At 35.6% G+C, this 22,830-nt stretch overlaps 1 protein-coding gene across 3 annotated transcripts; it reads right to left on the bottom strand.

The window, feature by feature from the left end:
* Positions 1-3,817: 3,817 nt before the first annotated feature.
* On the bottom strand, positions 3,818-20,754 carry LOC113093763 (RNA-binding protein Musashi homolog 1-like). Of its 3 annotated transcripts, none has more exons than XM_026259323.1 (14): positions 20,496-20,751; positions 20,180-20,220; positions 19,144-19,225; positions 18,935-19,019; positions 13,556-13,597; positions 13,360-13,452; positions 8,932-8,980; positions 7,744-7,826; positions 7,534-7,651; positions 7,146-7,226; positions 6,282-6,338; positions 5,932-5,994; positions 5,634-5,767; positions 3,818-5,102 (listed from the first exon to the last, which is right to left on the bottom strand). In XM_026259323.1, the coding sequence occupies exons 1-14, from the start codon at positions 20,624-20,626 to the stop codon at positions 5,061-5,063; spliced, it is 1,101 nt and encodes a 366-aa protein (XP_026115108.1). In that variant the 5' UTR covers positions 20,627-20,751; the 3' UTR covers positions 3,818-5,060. The 3 variants fall into 3 exon arrangements, with proteins under 3 accessions (XP_026115108.1, XP_026115107.1, XP_026115109.1); XM_026259322.1 differs by having other exon boundaries at positions 5,634-5,788; positions 20,496-20,744; XM_026259324.1 differs by lacking the exon at positions 6,282-6,338 and having other exon boundaries at positions 5,634-5,788; positions 20,496-20,754.
* Between the last annotated feature and the right edge of the window lie 2,076 nt (positions 20,755-22,830).

The following is a 22,830-nucleotide window of genomic DNA, read 5'->3' as shown; positions in this document are numbered from 1 at the left end:
TTGATGAAATAAAACAAATTAATTGCTTTACTTTCTTGCTGCTTTCTCGCAGGTCTCGTCCCTGGAGATGTATCTTTGCCAAATCTGATCATATCTATGTGGCAAATTCCTGAGATAACAGCAAAAGAAGGCACAGATGTCACCATCACCTGTCACATTGAAGCTGATTCACCCGTGGAAAGAATCATGGTGAAGTGGTTCCAAGATAATCAAACTGTACCGATCGAAACAGTGACTTACGATAGATCCCTTGTAAATGGATCTGTGACAATTAATGCAACACTGCACCTGCTGTCAGTGAACCTAAATCATAATGGCATCTATTACTGCAAAGCACGGGCGGATTTACCTATGCTTGGACCTGTTGAACTTGGAAATGGGACGCATGTATATGTGGGTGAGCTTTATTTTTTACTTGCTTTATTTCCATTCCATTTTTTAAGGACAATCCATGCACTCTACACATTTTTGGTACTTAATGACAAATGAAAAATCTGAATAATGAATATGTTCTCTCTCAAAACAACTGTAGTGCCTAATTCAACAGTTACTACACAAACTCTAACAATGAACCCAGTGATGTGGTCAGTGCTTTCAGGCTTGGGCTTTGTTTTGCTGATCATCTGCATTGTCTGTGTTATTCACATACATTCTAAAGGCAAGAAATTTTTTTACATTTCAAATAAACTTGAATTTTTATGGGTTTATCCCAGAGTGCTTGAGATTTTATAAAATTTTTAAATAAACTAAAATTCAAGTGTTTTTCATTTAAATATATATATATATATATATATATATATATATATATATATATATATATATATATATATATATATATATATATATATATATATATATATATATATATATATATATAATCTAGGACACTGCAGAATAGAACCTAGAGCTAAAGAAGCCCTGGTAAGTGATGTTTGCTTGTTTGCTTATTTATTTATTTGATTGATTGATTCTGAATATTGGCAGGGCTTATGGTCTTTCAGAAATGTAATATAGTATTTTTCTATTTATTATTTCAATCTCAGGTTGATGTTACCCGTGGATCTCCCTGTCCAGATGCTCTACGAACTCATGTTGTTTATGCACCATTAAACATTGCAGGGGACAGTGGAAAATCAAGAAAAGCGGTAAATATTGTCCATCAAAAGCCTTTAGTATTACTCAAATCATGCTTAGTTACTTGTAATGTTAACAATTTAGTAAGCAGATAGAGAGATTATTTTTAAATGTGCAATTAATACATTGCAAAAAAAACATATTCCACCTTTTTCAACTGGAAAAAAAAAGTAATTTATTTGCTGCATTAAAAATCTTGAGTATACGCAACTTGGTTGTGCAAGTCATTTCAACTTAAATTACATTACACAGACAAAGTATAAAACTGAAGTTGGACTTCATAAAACTTCAAAAGTTGAAATTGCTCAACTTATTTTAATAAGTGATAGTGATGTAACTTAAGTTGTCATGACTTACTGAACATATAATTGTTTTATAGTGTATGGAACCAGATGCAATTATTATATCATGTTATGGCATGTTTTTCAGAACTGTCCGGCTATGGCACTTACTTCAGTGACCTACACAGAGGATTGAGTGAAATACTCTGAGGTCCACTTAAAAAAAAGGACCAAAGGATGAAGGTTAAGCATTATTTGCCTGAATTGTATTATTTCATATTGCATATAAGATAGGATGCTTTTGACTATTTTAATGGCACTTCAAGCTTCTGGTCTCGTTTGGCTCAGTTATGTTAAATGTTTTCTGTAAATACAATTGTTTCCAATGGTTTGTGTTTTTTTTTCATGCAGTGTTCATAAAAACTTAATTGGTAAATGCTGTGGCTCACATTTTTGTCCTTTTTAAGCTGTAATATGTTCAAACTGCATATATATTTTTGAGATAAATGTTTTTCAAAGATTTTTTGTGTGTCTTTTGAGTGATCAGGTTAGGGTTAAGTAGTGACACTTGAACATATTTTTATTGTATTGTTTAAAAAGTGAGTGTCAAACTGATATGCAGCCTAATGGAATAGTAAAAGTTTGCCAGTTGTTTATCTGACAGTATTTTTATTTTCTAAGATTGTAAGTGCACTGAAAAGAAACTTTCAAAATGTATTTTGAATTAGAACGCAATTGTTAAACTTATATTTAGAAAGAGAGAAATTATGATATGCGTTATGCAAAGTTTTAGTCTAACATTTTGTTTTTCATATCACACTAAAAAGATGTTGACCTGATGTGGTAACATCTTCTAAATTAACTGGTTTTATTCAAGTCAAAATATTATTTAACATCAGTGAATCAACCGACAATTAATTTGATACCAACAAACCTAATTTTTCTGAGGTAAATAAGTGTAGCTTATGGACCAGATCATGATAACACATTCATTCTAATATTCAGAAAGATTTTTAATCTACTGACTGACCTCATGTAAATCACAGCTTAGAGCCAGTGAGTCTGCATAAAACTATGCCATTGACACCTTTAGGGACCTGCTTGAGCATCATCAGGAACACCTCTAAATTCCTAGCTCGGACTCATAAGCTTCAAGGAGATCTTAATCAGCTTCAATGGCCAAGCATGCAGAGGAAAAGACCTCCCAATGCCACACTCTCTCTCTCTCAAACCTTCTTGCATTTAACTCAGAATAGCCATTTCAAGTGTATACAATATATTCCTGTGTGTTTGTATGTTTCCCAGCTCATATTAGCATAGTTATGATTCTGTAGTCATGTTAGTTGACCTCTAAGTGCCTATATTCAAGCATTAGAATGTATCTTTATTTTTTCTATCGTTCTTGCATATCTTTCTTAGTACCTAATTAAACCTCTCAGTTTGCCTTAGCTTAATATTTCTACTACATGAGCCTAAAATGCATCATACTATTTGTACCATAGTTTGGGTAGATAACCAGTTCATCACGCTATTCATAAAATATGCAAATCAGGTGTCATTGAGACAAAGAAACACTTTCCAGCTGAAACTATATAGCTTGTTATTGGTCAATCTAATCATAAGGGGTATTACTGGGAAACCCAGATAAAACCTCTTCCACACCCAACAAGTTCCCTTTTAACTTGCGGTTCCCTGGAGACACAAAGTCAGTAACTTTGATGATTCACTTCGAAGCAGGCAACCATGGATGAAATGACAAAGGTTTCAATCCTAACAGGATTTAACAGGAATCGACGTATTATATATTCACCGGGACACTTTACTATTACAGACCAGACACTTTACAGAACCAATGCAAGTAACCTCTTGTTAACTTTTGAGATGCGCTTCTAGGCTTTGACCCCTTTTGATTAAAGTAATGAGATTATTTGATGGTTCTTAACAGGTTGTGATTTAGTTTATGAGTAAATGCTTCCATGACTCTCCACTCTCTTGAGCGTGAGCACTCGCTCGCGCTCTCTCTCTCTCTCTGCAGTGCGCGCTCTCTCTCTCTGTCTATCCATGCCTTCCTTGCGTTAACATCTACGTTTAATGTGTGTATGTTTGTGTTTAGTCTGATGTTGCCTGTTTCTACAGAGCCTTCAGCAATAAGATAACACGGTTTCATCCTGAACAAAATCTTTAGTTTCAATGTATTTTCACACCTGTCCAGTGAAAACAGATTTCTGTGTTGGGGTGATGAGTGTGCACTTTCAGAAGAAATAATCATCAACATACTGTGGGCTATTTGACATGCCCTGAACCCACAGCTGAATAAAAAAAGACTAACAAAATAACAGGCATCTTCAAGTGTAAAGTGAATCATGCATGCAGATTTAAATCATGTAATTTGCATTTCCAAATTTACTTTTATTATTTTTTTATTTAAGCTTCAAACAAGAAACATTAAAACTTTCACTTAATAACAGCCATCCTGTTTACTTCATAAACGCTTTATATTAGTGTTGCTACTTTTTTTTTCACCAGTACCAGAATCTTCAGTTAATTGAAGGACATTCATATTCCAATTATTACAACACTTTAAACCTCTAAAAGAGATTAAAGGAATTGCATTATAGATATAAACTTGGTAAAAGCAACGTAACAGCATGGATATAGGGGTTACAATTCACATTTTAAATCATCTTACTGAAGATAATACATTTGATCATGACAGCATCAGACATACATTCACTCTCGAACAAACATAGACACACAGTACATTCACTCAACAGTAGCATCATTCACATTGCCTTCTGTCGCAAAAAAAAAGAAAAAAAAAAAGTTAATAAAATCGTGGAGGGGGTGGGGGCATTTTTGGACACAGAATATCATGTGTTTGCGTTCTTGAGCATAAAAAGCTCTTTTAATCAAGCCGATAGATCTCACCAGATCAAAAAGATAGTATATACAATATTTTACACAAACAAGGTCTTATCTAAGTCTGACAAGTATGTTCTCCTTTTAATTACTGCTATTTTCATGATCTATGTAATAAATCCAGTTGCAAAACTAGCAAAATATACATTTTGACATCCCATCACAGTATATTCTTCAGTAGAAAATGTACCAAATGTGTCTGAAAGTGATTAAGTCTTTTAAATACACTACAAAGATTCACAAGTTGACAGATTATTGCTCATATGCTGTTAAAATGAAAAGGCTTTTCTACAGTTACATACCTACATGTACAATGTCATCACAAACAAAAAAGATACAACTTTGAACCAAGAGATAAAAATGAAATAAACTAAAACAACAACAAAAAAATACACTTACGTTGTTAGCATTTTAAACTGAGAAATGAACAAATTATTTACAGGTTTAGCTCTATATAAGAGGAGCAGGAGGTTAGTTATAATTCATAAAACAGGAAATATGACACATCACATTAATAGTGTTGCAGCTGACATTCCAGCAGTTTAACGTTGTTTAATTTCCTCCAAAACCATTCAAAGTCAGAGAGCTTGATAAAATAATAAAAGCCTGCGGCACGTAGAGTGCATCCATTATATTCGATTGAGATCACATTATACTTCAAAAATCCTTCCTTAAGATGTAGGGAAGACGTCAGAAGCATGAATACTATTTCAGCTGTCACTCATTTCAGTGATAGCCGTTAGTAAATGCTGTAGCAATCAGAGGGCCCTGTAAAGGTAAAAACAAGGCATGGTTTTTAATGCAGCATGAACGAATTCAAAGGAAAAACATTCTTATTTTTTACTTAACTCAAGTTCAATTATTTATTTAACATCATTGTGGTTATCAGATTTTGGCACTTTGTTGAATAAATGTAATTCAGATGCACAATGATTTGAATGCATTTCTTATATAAAAAACATGTTTTTAATTACTTTTTTGTGAATTATAATTATTATTATTTTTTTGTTAATGTTTTCAGTTAGCTTTCTTTTTTTTTTATATTTCCAGGTTTCATTTTAAATACAGTTTTAGTACTAGTAATGGTATCATTTTAATTAGTTGTTTACTACTGTTTAGCTTTGATTTTTTTTTTTTTTTTTGAGTACTTCAGCGTGAAGTGAATTTTAAGTTAGTTTCCAAAGCAACATTTCCAATTTTTACTACATGTATAAATATGCTTGATTTTAATGACTGAAAATGTTTTTCAATAGTATTAGTTTTAGTTAACGGTATCAACACTGCATGTTACTGACTCACCCCGAGGCTGTGGCTGAATCCAGTGCTGGGGGCGGGACTTGCAGCGCTGATATAGCTACTGATGGCTGATTCCTGATTGGCCGCTCCATACAGGTCTGCCATCGGCCCAGGGCTGCTGGTACCTAAAAACCCAGCTGAGCGAGAAGGAGTTGAGCCTACAAAATAAATCAACGTGAAATTCAACAATGTCTTAACTCCTTTTCATGAACAGGAAATCTTAAAGCTATATAGGCCAGCCACTGGGGTATGAGCTCTCATTTGCTGAGCATGGGATGTAGAAAAAACAAAATTCTCACACCTCTGACCACAGCTGCTGCTGCTGCGGCTGCCGCCATGGGGTTGTACGCCGTTAGAGGAATGGCTACGAAAACATCCGCATGCATGCAGAACAATCAAACAAACAGGAAAGAAAACTTAATCAGTATCAAGCAGAACGAAAGCAGTGGGAAAAGTGCTAGCATCATACTGAGTATGAAATACTGCTCTGATAATGTGTGGTAATGCCTGTAAGCTGTTATGCAGGATTTCCTGGGTGGTGTTGTCAAAACGTAAGCTGACAGCATTCAGATCACACTATGCTGTGTATTGGAATATGGTGAGAGGCTGCCATGTACAATAGCTGCTTGTAAAGCTCATAGAGGAACTAACCTGTGAGCTCAGAGGGGTGGGGTGATGTCAGAAGGGGGGTCCTCTCTAAGTGGAATTCTAGAATAGAGACAAACACAGAAAGCGGTTTAAACATACACACAAGCGCCGTTCACACTGCACACATGGACAAGCACTACAGGGCCTATGAGTGGCAAGACACATAGAAAGACAGTCTTAGACCGCCTCTCTGAGATTTACAAGCAGCCCATGGGTCTCGATGAGTTTTCTGTGTAAATGACTGATTGAAATGCACCGATTTCCACAAAAATATTAAGCAGCACGACTGTTTTCAACCCTGACAATAATAAGAAATGTTTCTTATTAGAATGATTTCTGAAGGATCATGTGATCAAAAGCATTTAAAAATCTGACTCCAAAATGTAAACCAGTAATGTACATACAGTATTATGTGGTACCAAAAAAACATTGTATTGGTCAAACTTATCAAATTTTCTTTTATGCCAAAAATCATTCGGATATTAAGTACAGATCATGTTCCAGATATGTTGTAAATATCCTACCGTAATTATATTAAAACTTAATTTTAGCATAACAATATTAGAATTTAATTTTAGCATAATATTATGTATTGCTAAGAATTCATTTGGACAACTTTAAAGATGATTTTCTCAGTATTTAGATTTTTTTGCACCCTCAGATTCCATATTTTCATATAGTTGTATCTCGGTCAAACATTGTCCGATCCTAATAAACCATACATCAGTGGAAAGCTGATTTAATCAGCTTTTAGATTATGTATAAATCTCAATTTAAAAAAAAATGACACTTAAGACTGGTTTTGTGCTCCAGGGTCACATTTGTGGAAGGGTCTATAGAATGCATGAGCTGGACATTGACTCTTACCAGGGAACTGATATGTGTATCCTGGGGTCAGACTAGTATAGCTACGACTTGCATATGTTGCTGCCTGGAACCCTGGATAACCTGTGAAAAACATATAACACCAATTTATGTCTATTCATAAAGTATTGTGAGTAAATAACAATAAAATATAATATATTGTTAAAAATTATATGAGTAAAACAAATTTTAATTTGAATATTATTAACAGTTAATTCATTTTAAAACAATATTAGTCAACATAGTAGAATAAAAGTATGGCATTTGTGTCTTCAGTATGAATTCTATGGCACTTTTCACTCTCAACAGCAGAGGGCAGAAGAGTCCCTTCTATGCTTTGAGGTCTGCTCATCCTTGTGATCGGCAAGTCAGTTAAGAGCTACACTCTTACCCAGCATTCCTATGCCAAGCATGAAGGCGTCCATCCCATAGGGCATGACACGCGCACGACCTCTTGAAGAGCCTGTGGGTGACATCACTTCCTTGGGCTGGGCTTTCTTACACTCCACCTGTGAATGGAAAGTGAAGATATCAGTCAGTCAAACACAAGTTTTAGCAGTGTGTCTGAAACGAATCGGTGTCTCAGCATCAGAGTTCTCACCATCTTGTTGTTAATTTCGTGAAAGTGGATCTCACAGACTTTCTCCACCACATCTTCATTCTCAAAGGTCACAAATCCAAACCCTGAGCAAAGAAAGAGTCCAGACACTCAGACCGCAGTTTACATTTGGATTTCCACTTCAGCCATCATTATAAACATTATAAATGTCTTAAGTTCATGTACTTCAGTTCAACTTCAGGTGTGCCATTCATAAGAAACTGGCAAACAAAAGCCAATGAATTCTACTTCCTTTCTCATAGACCTTGTTAAATAAATACCAGAATGACTTTATGAATTAAAATTTGAATTAAAATGTTAATTTAAAAATTATTTATCACACCACTATGTTTTTGATATAAGTCTCTTATGCTATTATAAATGAAAAAAAAAAAATAATAATTAAAATAAAATCATTTATTTATTGTACTGACCCTTAACTTTTAAATGGTAGTGTACATAAATTACAGAATGTCTGTGTCACCAAAAAAAAAAAAAAAATAATTAAAAAAATTCACAAAATTCACAAACAATTGAATGTGCCAATGAATGTTTTCTTCTGTTTAGGGCAGAATCATAATTGTTCATATTCACATTTAAATGATCCCAGATTGTGGTCCCAAGCGTTTGGACTCCTCCACATATCTGTAAAAACTAGTTTCTTGCCTTTTCTTCCTGTGGCTCTAACCTTTCCATTTTGGTTTTAAATATTTGTGAATGTCCTTGTGTTCTTAAGGTTCACCCTTTAATACTGCAATTACACAGATTTCCTTTGACCTGTATTATATCTGAAACCTTTGAAGTCATATAGGCTTCATACAGCTCGGTCTCTGTAAACAGTGCTAGATTTTCTCAACGAAAAGATTGAATGATCTCAATGAAAACTTGCTTCTATCTTCTCAAGAGTTGCTCCTCCACTTCTCCACTGGGTCGAAAGGCTGCGGTAAAGCCATGCAAGGGGGAGGGAAGGACACTTAACAAGGTTTTAGACTAAGCCCTGATTAACGAACACACTAATTACTCAATCTCTCTCCTCAGCTACCGCTTAACCTACAGAGTGCAGGATGGAGGGCCATGGAGAGGAGACGGAGACAGATTGGACCAGGTTCAGGAAGGAAGGAGCAATTCGGAGAACGGCTGCCATTGACGTGCACAGTTATTTAATGAAATAAAGAGATTGGGGAAAGTTACCTCTGTGCCTGTTGGTGGTTTTGTCAAACATAAGCATGGCATCATCCACCTGTAGGAAAGGAAGAGAGAGATTACATGCATTTATTATTTGTTATCTAGCATTAGTCACAGTTCTCAATCTTGTGATGACGTATATCCTACTGAAACAGGAAGTTTGGGGGGACTTATATATAGGACATTTTGTAAATAGCCAATAGGTTTAGCTACGTCACATCCATGAATCATAATATGCTACATGATGGTCAGTTTGAGTTGATATTTGGAGCTTTTGATTGGATAAAAATATGAGAAGTACGAGATGAGTCATCAATGATTTATTTATTTTTCCTTGTTTTCCTGGAAGATAAAATATTAAATATGTATATCTGCTAGCTTTGCCAACTTTTTAGGGAGTCTTTAAGGGCCACCACAATTTAGCATTTAACCGCTGACGGTAGCCATTGTCTTCCATAGTATGGAAAATAAAAACTATGGCCACTGTCAACTGTTTTGTTAACCACATTCATAGAAATATCTTTTTTTTTACAGGGTTGGAACAACTTGAGTAAATGATGACAAATGTTTCATTTTTGGGTAAAGTATCCCTTTAAGAGTATAAAGAAATATAATCATGAAAGTGTACACTCTTTAAGTACACTTAAGTGGTCTCGTATTTCAATAATGCTATATTATCTCCAAGTATTTTTTTTAAATACACTTGAAGATTTGAAGTAAATTACGAGTGCACATTTAAACAGTACTAACTAGTTAATTAGATGGAATTCTAATTATAATATCATAGGGTTTCTGTTAGAAGTAAGAAGGACGAAAGCGTATTTGTCGTGCGTTTTATTGTCTGGATGTGTGTGCAAAAGTGCATCACATTGAGCATGTTGACAGCTTAAACCTAAAGGTCAGAGGTGAAGGTCAAACTTCGAGGTCTTTGTGTGAGAAAGAAAGAGAGGATGAGAAAGTGTTTCATATTCAATCTAGAATATGAAACACAAGTGGACAGCCTGAGCAATCAACACTTTATGTGTGCACACGCTCACAGTCTCTTGGTGAAGACTAACTAAACGACCAATAACACTCTCTGTGTTCTCTCTCCATTTCCTTTTACTCATCTTTTAATGTGTGTGCCTGGAAAAAGAACTTGTTTAATAGTGTACAGTGGGTATTGAAAATAATCACCCCCCCCCCTTAAAATAATACCATTTTGTTAAAATGAAAATGAAGATGGACACAGTTTTTGTTTTATCCAGCTCTATTTACTGCTATTTTCTAACATCCAATTGACAGAATAATAATTAAAAAAATGGATCACTTATTTTGTTGAACCACCTTTTGCTTTAATTACAACCTTTAGTCTATTGGGATTTGTCTCTGTCTCTACTGAGTTTGCACATCTAGACATTGCAATATGTGGCCACTTTTTTTTTTTTTTTTAAATAAAATTCTTGGTCAGTTTTGCTGTGTGCTTTGCATCACTGTGTGCTTCTGGATAAAACAAAAACTGTCCGTCTTCATTTTAGGCTGCAAAGCAACACAATGTGATTATTTTAAAGGGGGGTGATTCTTTTCTACACCCACTGTAGTAGGGTTTAATATGACTAGTTATTAACTGGCTGATATTTGGTCATTTTGTGATCCTAAGCATTGGCCAAAATTAAATAACAGTCCATTTTTATCAATGGATAATCAACAAAATGTTTTAAAATTAGTGATGCATTTAATTGAAAGCTGGAACAGAAAACAAAGTTTTAGTAATTAAATTTGGTAGTTAAAATTTGTTTTCAAAGTTTTCATTTAATTTAATCAATTTAATGTACGTTGAATTCAGCAATATTTTATGTTGTGTTTGCCTAAGACAGTCTTTGACTTAAAGAAAAGTAAACAGTTTACCGATACTACTGTAGAAATTTGATTTTTGAGTAAATATTATTTAAAATACAATTTCATTTAGCTTCATCAATTTAATGTACATTTAATTTTCTGTCATTCATCATATTGCATTGTATTTGCCTAAATGACAGACTTTGACAAACAGACAAAAGCAACAGTTTACCGATACTATTGTAGAAATGTGATTTTTGAGTAAATATTATTTAAAATACACTTTCATTTAGCTTCATCAATTTAATGTACATTTAATTTTCTGTCATTCATCATGATATAACATTGTATTAGCTTAAATGACAATATTTGACATACAGAAAAATCAACAGCTTACCGATAATATTGTAGAAATTTGATTTTTGAGTAAATATTATTTAAAATAAATGTTCATTTAGCTTCATCAATTTAACATACATTACATTTTTTGACATTCATCATGATATAACATTGTATTTGCTTAAATGACAATCTTTGACATACAGAAAAATCAACAGCTTACCGATAATATTGTAGAAATTTGATTTTTGAGTAAATATTATTTAAAATACATTTTCATTTAGCTTCATCAATTTTATGTACATTTAATTTTCTGTCATTCATCATTATATTATGATGCATTTGCCTAAATAACAGTCCTGAGCATACAGAAAAAAATCAGCAGTTTAAGTCTGCAAAACTTTTAAAGAATAGAACAGAATTCCTATAACTCAGACAGTAGAGCATGTGCTAGCAATGCCAAGGACAAAGATTTGATTCCTAGGGAGAGCAAGCACTGATAAAATGTTTACCTTGAATGCAGTGTAAGCTGCTTTAGACTTAAGTGGCTACCTAATTGTGACAAGAGAGTTAGGCCAATAACGTAAGTATTTTTTCTGGGCTTCTGATACTAATATGGAGGCCCCATTTTAGTCCCATAGTCCTCTAATCTCATTTGAGTGCACATGATTTAGCACATTTTCAAATCTGTTAATATTTTCAAAAGCATTTGCCTACTTGAGGGAAATTCCTGAGTGCACCTTTAAAGGTCAGATCAGGTAGAAATCTGAGAGCTTTTCTCACTTTTGTACTTAAATATCTTGAAACGATTCTATTTTTCTAATCTTAACTAGGATCTTTTTTTTTTTAATTGAGTTATAAATCGAGTCCCTTCTTGTTCTGTGTGCTTCTTATCATGGTGTCTGTTTTTCTCTCTCCATCACTCCCTCTTTCCATCCCTTGTTCAAACCAGGCCACAACACAAAGTGACCAGTGAGGCAAACTAATCTGCAACTTCCCCGGGTGGCTGCGACTATCATCTCTCTCTCTTTTTCTCTCTCTGTCTGCATTCCACACTCAAGTATGACTCAAGAATGAGGAATTATTTTCTGCCCAAGTTTTGCACTGACAATGTGTTACTGACGTGTGATACAAAGAAACATTAGATGATCTATTACAGAAGCCCATCAGAGTTTGGGGATGTATTGTTCTGTTACTTCAGTTATGAACATTCGTCCTCCCACTAAACACACAGTCTCTCCCTCGTTTTCTCTCCTACACACACACACACCCCAAACACAAAACCTTTTGCCCGCTAAATTACTTGGGGACAATGGATGGGCAGGGTCACCGTGGTAACCGGGTAGGAGGGGGGGCTGAGGCCAGGAGCAGCTGTTCCATCAAATTAATTCAGATTCAAGTAATCTCCCCCACGTTCCCCTGCAAACAAAACTCACCCCTCCAAACTCTCAAACTCTACCCCAACTCCTTCTCTCAGTCTCTCTGCACCTTTCTTGTTCCCGCTTTCATGCTTCCACACCAAACTGGCTCAGATTTCACTCAGTACAGAATCATTAGTTTGTTATTATATATATATATATATATATATATAAACTGTGATTGTACATTCAACACTATTGTTCAAAAGTTTGGAGTCATTTTGTGTGTGTGTGAAAGAAATTAGTACTTGTATTTAAAATTTAAATTAAATTAAATTTATGCATTTAGCAGACGCTTTTATCCAAAGCGACTTACAGTGCATTCAGGCTATACATTTTTACCTATCATGTGTTCCCGAGGAATCGAACCCCCAACCTTGTGCTTGATAGTGCAATGCTCTACCAATTGAGCTACAGGAACAGGAAGGAGAATGGTGTCTTAACACATTCATAGTATTGCAAAAAAAAACCATCTATTTCAATTAAATAATTTTATCATATATAAAAAAGAGAGAGAGAAAAAAAGAAGAAGTAATGGATGCTGAAAATTCAGCTTTACATCACAGGAATAAATTACATTTTAAAATATATTAAAACAGAGAGCAGTTATATTAAATAGTAATAATATTTCACAATATTACTGTACTTCTTATTAAATAAATGCAGTCTTGGTGAACATAAGAGACTTCTTTCAAAGGCGTTAAAAAACGTTTGACCCCAAAACTTTTGAGCGAATCTAAGAACATCACATCCTCATTGGAAAATCACTGTAACTTGCTGCCTCTCAAGACTTATCGCTTTATTTCATCACCCTGCTATCCCCTAATGCCTTCAATTGTTTCACACAAAGCCGACTTACCTTTCCAAACTGGTCAAAGTACTGCTTTACATCTTCAATAGTAGTGTTCACCGACAGACCTCCAACAAAGATTTTCTTTGTCCGAGTCACCAACTGAAAGAGAGAGACCGAGGAAGACGAGATGAAGATCTTCAGAAATAACAAAAAGCTGGATATTATCAAGCATCTTGACCACATTGACCAGTCAGGCACATACCTTAGGCTGGGCTCGTCGCGGGAAGGCAACTTTCGGGTCAATCTAGAGGAGAGTTTGAGAGGAGAAGGTCTAGTTTAGAAACTCTGGAGAAAGAGGAAGACTGACACCAACACAGCTGGGACTGCGAATGAGAACATCAGTGAAAGCTCACATCCTCTGAGCTCTGGTTTCAGCTGGTGTCTCTCGCCCCTTGCAGGGACGTCTGCCTGTGTGTTTTAAAGGCTCTGACTGCACCCTGCTTTAACTTTACTGTCTGAGAATGATGGTACATTCATACAGGAAGAGTTCAGGGAAGGACAATAGAACTGAGAAATTAAAAAGAAATGTAGATTCATCTAAAGAGAGAGCAAGGATGACAGTAAGAAAGTATTAAGAAGAGACTAACGCTCCATTCACACTGACAGTGATTTCGCTAGATGTTGCCAGGTTGCTGTATTATTAGTGGCTTGTAGATGTTCCTCATATTACTAGGTGCCTGTGCAATTGGCCACAGATTTTGGACATGCGGTTGCAGATGAGATGTATTAACAGTAAAAATAAGACAATATTTGTATAATAATTATTATTTATTTATTGTTTTTGCTGCAAAACAATATTGTTTTGTAAGAAAAGTGCTTGTACTGTATATAAACTGCAGTGCTGCATTCAGAATTCATAAAAAAAATTGATAATTATATACCTATATAAACTGTGTATTAAGATTTGTGTTTAGTACGATTTTTTTATGTTTTTAAAAGAAGTCTTTAAAGACTTAAGAAGTCTCTCACCAAGGCTGCGTGTATTTGAAAAATACTGTAATATTGTGAAAAATTAAGTTAAAATAACTTTTCTTTTTCATATAATTAAAAAAAGACAGTCTTCGGTGTCACGTGTTCAGAAATCATTCTAATATTATTTATTAAATGACCATAGTATTATTAATATTCTAATATTCTAATCATTCATTTTTTGTTGTTATCAATTTTAAAAACTGCTTAATTTTTTTTATATATATTTATTTTATGATTCTTTGTTGAATAAAAAGTTCAAAAAAACAGCATTTATTTGAAATAGAAATCTTTTGTAACATTGTAAATGTCTTTCCTGTCCCATTTGACCAAATTAAGGTGTCTTTCATAAAAATAAAAATAAAATTAATTGGTAAAAAAAAAAAAAAAAATTAAGAATGCACTACATAGTCTTCACTTTTGTGACATTTCTCATCGTGAACGGTCACCGGCGCTCATGTGACTGGTAAACTTGGAGTGGCTTTGTTGCTGTCAGTGTGAACACCCCTTAATCAGAAAGTAACAGTTCACAAACGACAGAAAAACAGGGTGAAAAGTTTACAGGTTTCTATGAGAGGCAAATGGAAATGGAGGAGTATGACTAGACAGAAGAGCTGTCATGACCACCTGTGCATGGACAAGAGAAGGGTCAGCTTTCCTGTAAACATCACTGGACGACATGAAAAAGACTTAGAGAAACACCACAACCACGATTCCCTGGAAGAAGAGTGGTCGGAAAACAAAAGAAGGCACAGAAACTAAAGCAGAAAAGCATCCTTGACCCACACACTCTTTTGACATCCAAACAAAATATTTTGTTTGTTTGTGTTTGTTTGTTTTTGCATGTCCTTCTTTCTATTTCTTTTCTTCCTTTCTACAAATCTGAATACTGTTTATCGGTGTCTAAATCTGGAAACTAAGCCGTAAAACATCAAAAATAGTATCCAGCTCCTTGAAACTACAGTATATTTGCACTTGAATGCATTAAAACAGTGTTAACTGTTAATTCAACATTTTGTGTTCCTGTGGTTCAGTGGTAGAGCATTGCGTTAGCAGCGTAAAAGGTTGTTGGTTCGATTCCCAGGGAACACGTTTGGTAAAAAATGTTAGCCTGAAAGCACTGTACGTCGCTTTGGATAAAAGAGTCTGCTAAATGCATAAATGTATTTTAATTTAACATTTTCATGTACCATTAGATTTTATATTTATAAACCATGTGGAGAAAATTTGATGTTGATTAGCACCCATTGAGAAAGTCGACAAACTAGATTACAAATACTCAAGATACTCTATATTAGTCTATAGTCTAGTCCATCTATTTACCAAACGCTAGTCTACATCATGCTGTACTGAGGTTAAATTCTAAAAGACAGTGAAGACAGTACAGCGCTAGCAGCAATAATGATTAGTCTGTCTGAGAGAGGGTTTGAATAGAGCTGTGCTAAAGAGCTAGCCCGTTTGTTTTCATACAACAGACTAAGAGTAACAGAGATTCTTTGAGAATCTAGAGAGTAAAATGAAGAGGCTAAGCTAATCTGAACAGAGATCTGATGCAGAGGCTACGGTTTACAGTATGTCTATAGTTTCTAGACTACTCTGATAGTCACCTCCGGTCCACAACATTGCTGAGGCCACACCACTCCTGTGCACAATCAAAAACAAACAAACAGACACACACACAAACAAACAAAATCAACATACAGCCACCGACGCACATGAGAGGAAAGCTGAGGATAAAATGTATGGTCACATAAAACAGATTACTGTCATTAGAGTTGGTTTTGATCATGTGGAGGGTGGAGAGACACTGAAAACTAATGGTTTCAGTAGAGGACTTTTATGTAAATTCAGATTTGTGGTCGATCGATATGAGTTTTTTCTTGTCTTGGATGTTTGGTAATGGTTCAATGAAATGACAGTTGTTTCTATTATTATTATTCATAATTCATACAAATACACCTTTTATTCTGAGTAAAATACAATTTCTTGATTTTTATTCTAAACATGTTTTTTAATTTCTGAATTCAAATTTATTTTGATATGTTTGGGGGCCATAAGGTAAAAAATAAACAATAAAAAAAATACACCACCACCAACAAAATCATAATGAAGAAAAAAAGCCTAATTACAAGAACGCAATTCTCAAAACACTATTTAATTTTATTATAATTATTATTATTATTTACAAACATATCTGCTTCACTTCTTATAAATGTTTAAAAAGCTTGTTCACTTGAATTAAAAAATGTTGTGTGATCAAAGATCATTAAATCAAAAATAATAAATAAATACATAAATAAAACAAGACATGGCTCTAATCACTATGTATTAAAGTCTTTAAAAAGTATATTAGATATTTTTTTTGACAAGGCAAATTAATTCAGGATGTAAAATGTCATGTGGTACAACCCCACAAAACCTTAATGGATTTTATGAATTAATTCATAATGTTCATGTTCTATTAAATAAAACACAAATAATTTTTACTTTAAAGATGTGCATTTTTACATGTATTTAAGGTGTAAGGAAAATATTTTATAACTCTGAAAAAAATTAACTGGTGTGGACATACTTCTTTTTAAATTAAAAATTTCACTTCTTTTAAAATTAAAAATTTTGTTAAACAGTATTAAAGTTTTTAAAAACCACCATAAACCAAAATTAATAAAAAGAGCACATATATAAGAACCCGATGTGCTTTAAAATAGATTTTCACTTTTCATCTTGGACTCATTTTTTTTTTTTTTTTTTGCACTTATTGACTCTTAGATAGGTCGATATTACAGTGAGAACCTCTTTTTGAGTTTTAATACAAGCGCTAATACACTTCAGCATTAAAGTGTGCACAACAGATGCACACTTTGTATGGAGATTGCGATGTGTGTGTTTACTTTAAGGGTGTTTTCAGATGCTGTCAATACTTCTCTGTGGCTCTTGGAATAACATTACCCTTTGATTCATACATTTTCCATCTTGGGAAAATATGAAGCAACATACAGTGACATAGCTTTCTTTTTTTATTACATGAAAATACATCCTCACATATTTCTGAAATACAATAAATTTGACCACAACATGGTCGACCAAAATTGCTATCCTTGTCAAAACTATTTTAAGTCAATGGACTTAACTATCCAGGTCAGTCCTTTAGGGTCAGTCGCTAGAACCCTAGCAGTGTGTCAATCACAAACAGTACAGACGGGCACAAAACCTCACAGAACGACCGCACCGTCCACAAGAATGCTCAAACAAGAACACTGACTTAAAACTGTGATTTTTATGAGTTGCACCGCACACATTTCTCTCTTTCTTTCCTGGCCTCCCCTCCTCCATCGCCCCATCGCTGAGCTCGTTAAGCTAATCTCTAGTTTTAAGTCGGCCCAGGCGAGCAGCCATAAGGCACCTTTACAGGAGCACAGTCATAGAGGTAAAGCAGGACAAAGGCCTCCATGTTCCCCTGGCTCTGCCTGCCTCTCTCTCAGGGGGGAGGCACTTAGAAAACAGCACAAGTGGCCAGGCTGTGGAAGACTGGAGCTGAGAGACACTCTTCTAAACGCTCGCTGTACTTGTTATGTTCGTTTTATTTAAGAGTCCGATGGACTTTTGCAGTCCCTTTCCTTCGGTTGCCTGATTCGGGTAATTTTCAGGGATTATTCTGAACAAATCACCTGGAAGGTAGTGAAGTACAGAAACACACAGTTTCGTTGTGGCTTGCCGTGCACCACGACAGTTTTCCACTCAAATGAGGAACTGGTTCAAACTTTCAGAAGAGGGAGAGAGAGAGATGAGAAAGTTTTTTTCTTCTCCTTCGAGCCTCACCCTCCCTCCCCACTGACCCCCTGGGGGGGTGACTCCACTGTCGCCGTGGTAACCAATGGGCACCATTGTCCCAGGACCCGCCTGCTCTGCACAGCAACAAAGACTCTCACAAATAGATGCACCGCAACACAAAAGCTCCCATCAAAGTTTCTCATTTTTAACACTTTTACTGACACTGCTAATTTGTTTCGATGCCAAATCATGCATACTTTGTTCATCAGATGATTGTCATTCATAAACTAAACCTTAAAATTCTTTCTAGCAGGAGTACACCTGTTAGAAAAACCGCATTGAAGCATCACAGGATTCAAGGACTAGTTTCCACAGGGGAAAAAAATCGGAATTCTGCATGAGTCTAATGCGTTTGGTGTGCACTCTTGAGACGAGGCACCACAAAGGCTTCCCAGCATACCCTGTTCGGGTCCCCTAGTTACCATAGCGATTGACACAGAATAGGAATGCTTCCCTGACAACCTCATTGAGGAACGGCTGAGATGGGAACAACTTCTCGCTCTCGCTCTCCAGATCTTCCCGAATTGTTTGACCAGAACCCAAAGTGAAAAGGCATGAAACCTCACATGCATACACAGCATCTGCGACTCTGAAGGATTACCGCCATATCATGGCATCTCAGTCAGTCAGATACTGCGCGAACACTCATTAAAGCATGACAAAAATGCCATAATAAAAAACAAAATGTGTGTCTGAAGTGGTTTTAGTTAACACAGACCCTGAAATAAGCCAAAGAATGGGAATGATGCACAGGAGACAGTTAAATTATGTTAAAACTCACAGTTTTCGAGTCCAGCTCATGTCTGGACTGGGCCAGGACTTTGTCCACACCAGCTTGGTCAACAAATGTGACAAATCCGAAACCCCTAGTTGAAAGAGAGATCAAAATTATGACACCTCCACCCATTTGTGCAAAATGGACAATACGGTCAATAGTAAAAGCCTTTGTATGCTTGTTGTTGCTTCTCAGTCAGGTTGTTGTTCCCTTACCTCGAGCGTTTTGTAACTGGATCTCTCATCACCATACTCTCTTTCACTTCGCCAAACTTGCAGAAGTAGTCCTTCAAACCCTCTGAGAAAGCAGGAGAAGAAGAATTATTTCAGAACATCAAGTATGAGAAGCCAACGAGACTGGACAAATTGTGGAAAACCAAGGTTTATTCATTGATGACATCAACAGCGAAATGGATGACATCATCAGTGGAGATGATCTAAGAAGCCTGATAAGAAATAAGGTGAGGTCATCATCACACAGAGTAATAGACAAGACTTTTGATCAGTTTTTATTCTTCAAATACATATTTCTGATTTCGAAATCTAAGTAGTTGTTTTAAAAACTTCTAAAATTTAGGGTAGCGTATAGATATTAGCCACAAATACGATCCTTAGTAACCGACTTGGGTGAAAAGTAGGTGCCTGGCGAGCTAAAAAAGCCTAATGAAAATGTCCATCTATTAAACGATCATAATAGCTGGCAGAATCAGATGACAGGAAGGCTATTAAGAGTTCTGTGTCATGAACAATACCTCAGCGTCATTCAAAACAACAATGTGTCCTACATACTGAGGACAGCCTACAGCATGACAGAAGTCGGTGAAACTTTCTCCATTCACTCAGCTAAACCTGTTGTATAGGCTTTGCACAAAGGATCAAACCAAAATACAGAGCAACCCAAGTTTTTTTTTTTTTTTTAACTCAACCAGGGATACTTGCTTATTAGTTGCATGCATGTGGTAAAACACCCTATAAAACAGTTTTCATCATTAAACTATCTTTAGCCTACTTAAATTGTTGCACTAATTTCTTACACTTCTACTTGCTTTTAAGCACTTTCAAGAGATTTTCTTATATAAATAATTCACATGGGTTTGAATGTAAATGCATTGAAATTGCAGGTTGTAACTTTGATTCTACGGTAGACTTCGTAGCTCTTTAAAAAGGCTGTTGACTGTAATTCAGTGTTTTATATAAATCTGATCTGTCTCTTTGGCTGACATGTGCTGATACTTAGCAAAGTGTTACTCACCTTGCGTAGTCTGCCAGCTCAGACCACCGATGAACATTTTGCTGTGAAAACAACACAAACGAGTGATCAACAAGTGCTGCGCGTTTGCGTGTAAATCAGAAGGAGTGAAAAGACACCGAGGAGGTCAAGATCTTCCGAGATTCAAATAACGGCAGTGACTCTCAATGAAACTCATCCGAGCGGATGAGAAGTGCGCTGGACACCGCCAAAACACGTTTCCCTCTTTGTTAAGTTACTTTTTAATTGATTTCGATCTGACGCTCTTAGGTGTAGGTTTGAGACCGGATGAAGGTTTTGTTTGTTTGTTTGTTTTTACCAGGGGTCGTGCGGTGAGTCCGAGGAGGACAGGTTACTTTGGCTGCCTTCCGACTCCATTGCGCGGCTGTGTATCCCGTCCGAGTACGGTGCGAGAAAGGAGGCAGAAAGTGTGGAGAGGGGGATTGGCATGGGGTGAGTTAGAGCTCAAAGCCCAAAGACTCCACCTCTCTCTTGGTCCAGTCCCGGCGTGAAACACGGGAGCCCTCGAGAACTGACCGGGAGTCAGCGGATTACCTTCCTCCGTGACACGACGATGACAGCAGAACTGAAACGAATCGGCATCACGTTTACTGCTAAAGCTGACGATCTGTGTCTGTTTGTAGCGATTCACCGATTTATCACTCATTCTTTCATTCATTTGCGCGTGCATGGATACAGGCTACGTATTTATTTATTTACATGTGAACATTGCTTTATTTGCTAGTGGACATTTATACATTTATTTATACAATAAATTTATAGATTTTGTAAAAATTATTAGTACTTTATCTTATTATTTTATTTTTTATTTATTCATGTCAAAATAAATGACACAACGTTTAATGCATAAAAATAACCAAATCAAAAAGTGTTAGACAAAAGGTAGCCTACAATAATAAAATAAAAATATAGTAGGCCTACCATTATAGAAACATTGCAATTATTTAAATAATTACTATTAAATACATTAATACACATTCAGCAAGGCATTAATTAACATTTAGACTACTATTACACAGACAGTGAGCAAAATATGATTAACAATGAAATGTTAATATGAAAATCATGCACAAATGCCCTCCTCTACAGTATTTGATTTCTGACAGTTTAGGAAAACAAGCAGTGAAATAATCTCTGTTTATAACAATGAAGTTGTCTCATCATCATCATAATTTTTAAGCCATGTTCGTGTTTGGCTTTTCCTGTGAGGCTCTGTCTCTGATTCGGATAAATCAAACTTTCTGTTTAGTTTCCCAGTAACAGTTCAGGGTCATTTGATTTTCACTTTCATTTTCCCAATGGTATGATTAGGGGTTTTTTTGTGATTTGGTTTTGTTCAGCAGAGCTGCTCTGTAACCGATCATTCTCTCTATGCCATTCTCATTTTCATTTTTTTTTTTTCTTCTGACACCTGTTGATGAAACTGTTCTATTGGAAACACGCTCCACTCTGACCTTCTCTCTAGGGGAAGCCCATATCAGCACTGCATATCGCCATCACTATAACAACTATTTCACAAATAGAGATGCAGCTAAGCAGGGGTTTTCAACCGTTACAGATCCAGTGACCCCCACCCAGATAATCAGCAAACTCAGAGACCTCCGATATAAAAAGAGATCATTTTCAGTCACATTTTATCATAACTTTTACATTATATAGGTTTGTGGAAACATAAATGGCATGAAAATTATGACTCGATACACATTATTTCTACTTCCCGTTATTTGAAACCAGAACATTTAAAAATACATTTCATTAGTTTGGTCAGATTTCAGTTCTCCATACAAGACACGAAATGGTCCTTTATCCTTGTGTTCTTGTGTGAAAAGGATATAAACACTGACTGTGTGCAGTGTGAGCAGGTGGTATCGTGGGCCATCTTAGATCAATACAGATTTATCTGGCCGTATGTCCTAATTCGACGTGTATGAGAGGTGGTAAAAGGCCACTGCACATTGCCAAGTGTCTCTCTACAACTTGCCAGATCTTCTGGAGATTTATATGTCATAATAGGATTGTGGGTAAGCGGTGCTTGGCTGTGTGAATTTATGTGCCTGGTTTGTCTGCCCCACTCATAGCACACATTCTATCTAATTCACACTTAAGGGCCAGCAGTGGACAAATGTAATTAGAGCGGAACATAAACATATGGTACCGACATTGTGAATTTAAGACATTAATCCTCACTGGCTGCACACGGTCGGATCAGTTCTGTGCACAGAGAGCGTTGATGTTGTCTCCATTTGTGTTTTATCTCAGAGTCACCCCAAGATGAATATGCTGTAATCATTTACTTGCCTTCATGTCAGTTCAGACTTTCTTTTCACTTTGGAATAGCAAATAAGACAATTAGCAGAATGTTTGTGCTGCTCTTTTAAAGTGGATGGGGGTCAGGGGCTGTCAAGCACCAACTAAATGCATTATTAAAATAAAAATCACATATCAACTCATATCAACTTTAACACTACATTTCAGGTCTTCAGAAATCAAAAGATAGCTTTGTGTAAGAGACTGGATGTAAGTTGTTATTCACTGAAAACTGAAAAAAACTTGCTTCGTAACTGTGGTCAACACTGATCTTCAATGTATAGAAAAGAGAGGCTTGGAGAATATTTTCAAAAATTTTAAGAATA

This window comes from Carassius auratus, unplaced genomic scaffold, assembly GCF_003368295.1.
Source record: "Carassius auratus strain Wakin unplaced genomic scaffold, ASM336829v1 scaf_tig00215135, whole genome shotgun sequence".
In the NCBI taxonomy this organism is placed as follows: domain Eukaryota; kingdom Metazoa; phylum Chordata; class Actinopteri; order Cypriniformes; family Cyprinidae; genus Carassius; species Carassius auratus.
This window is presented reverse-complemented; position numbering and strand designations above follow the sequence as displayed.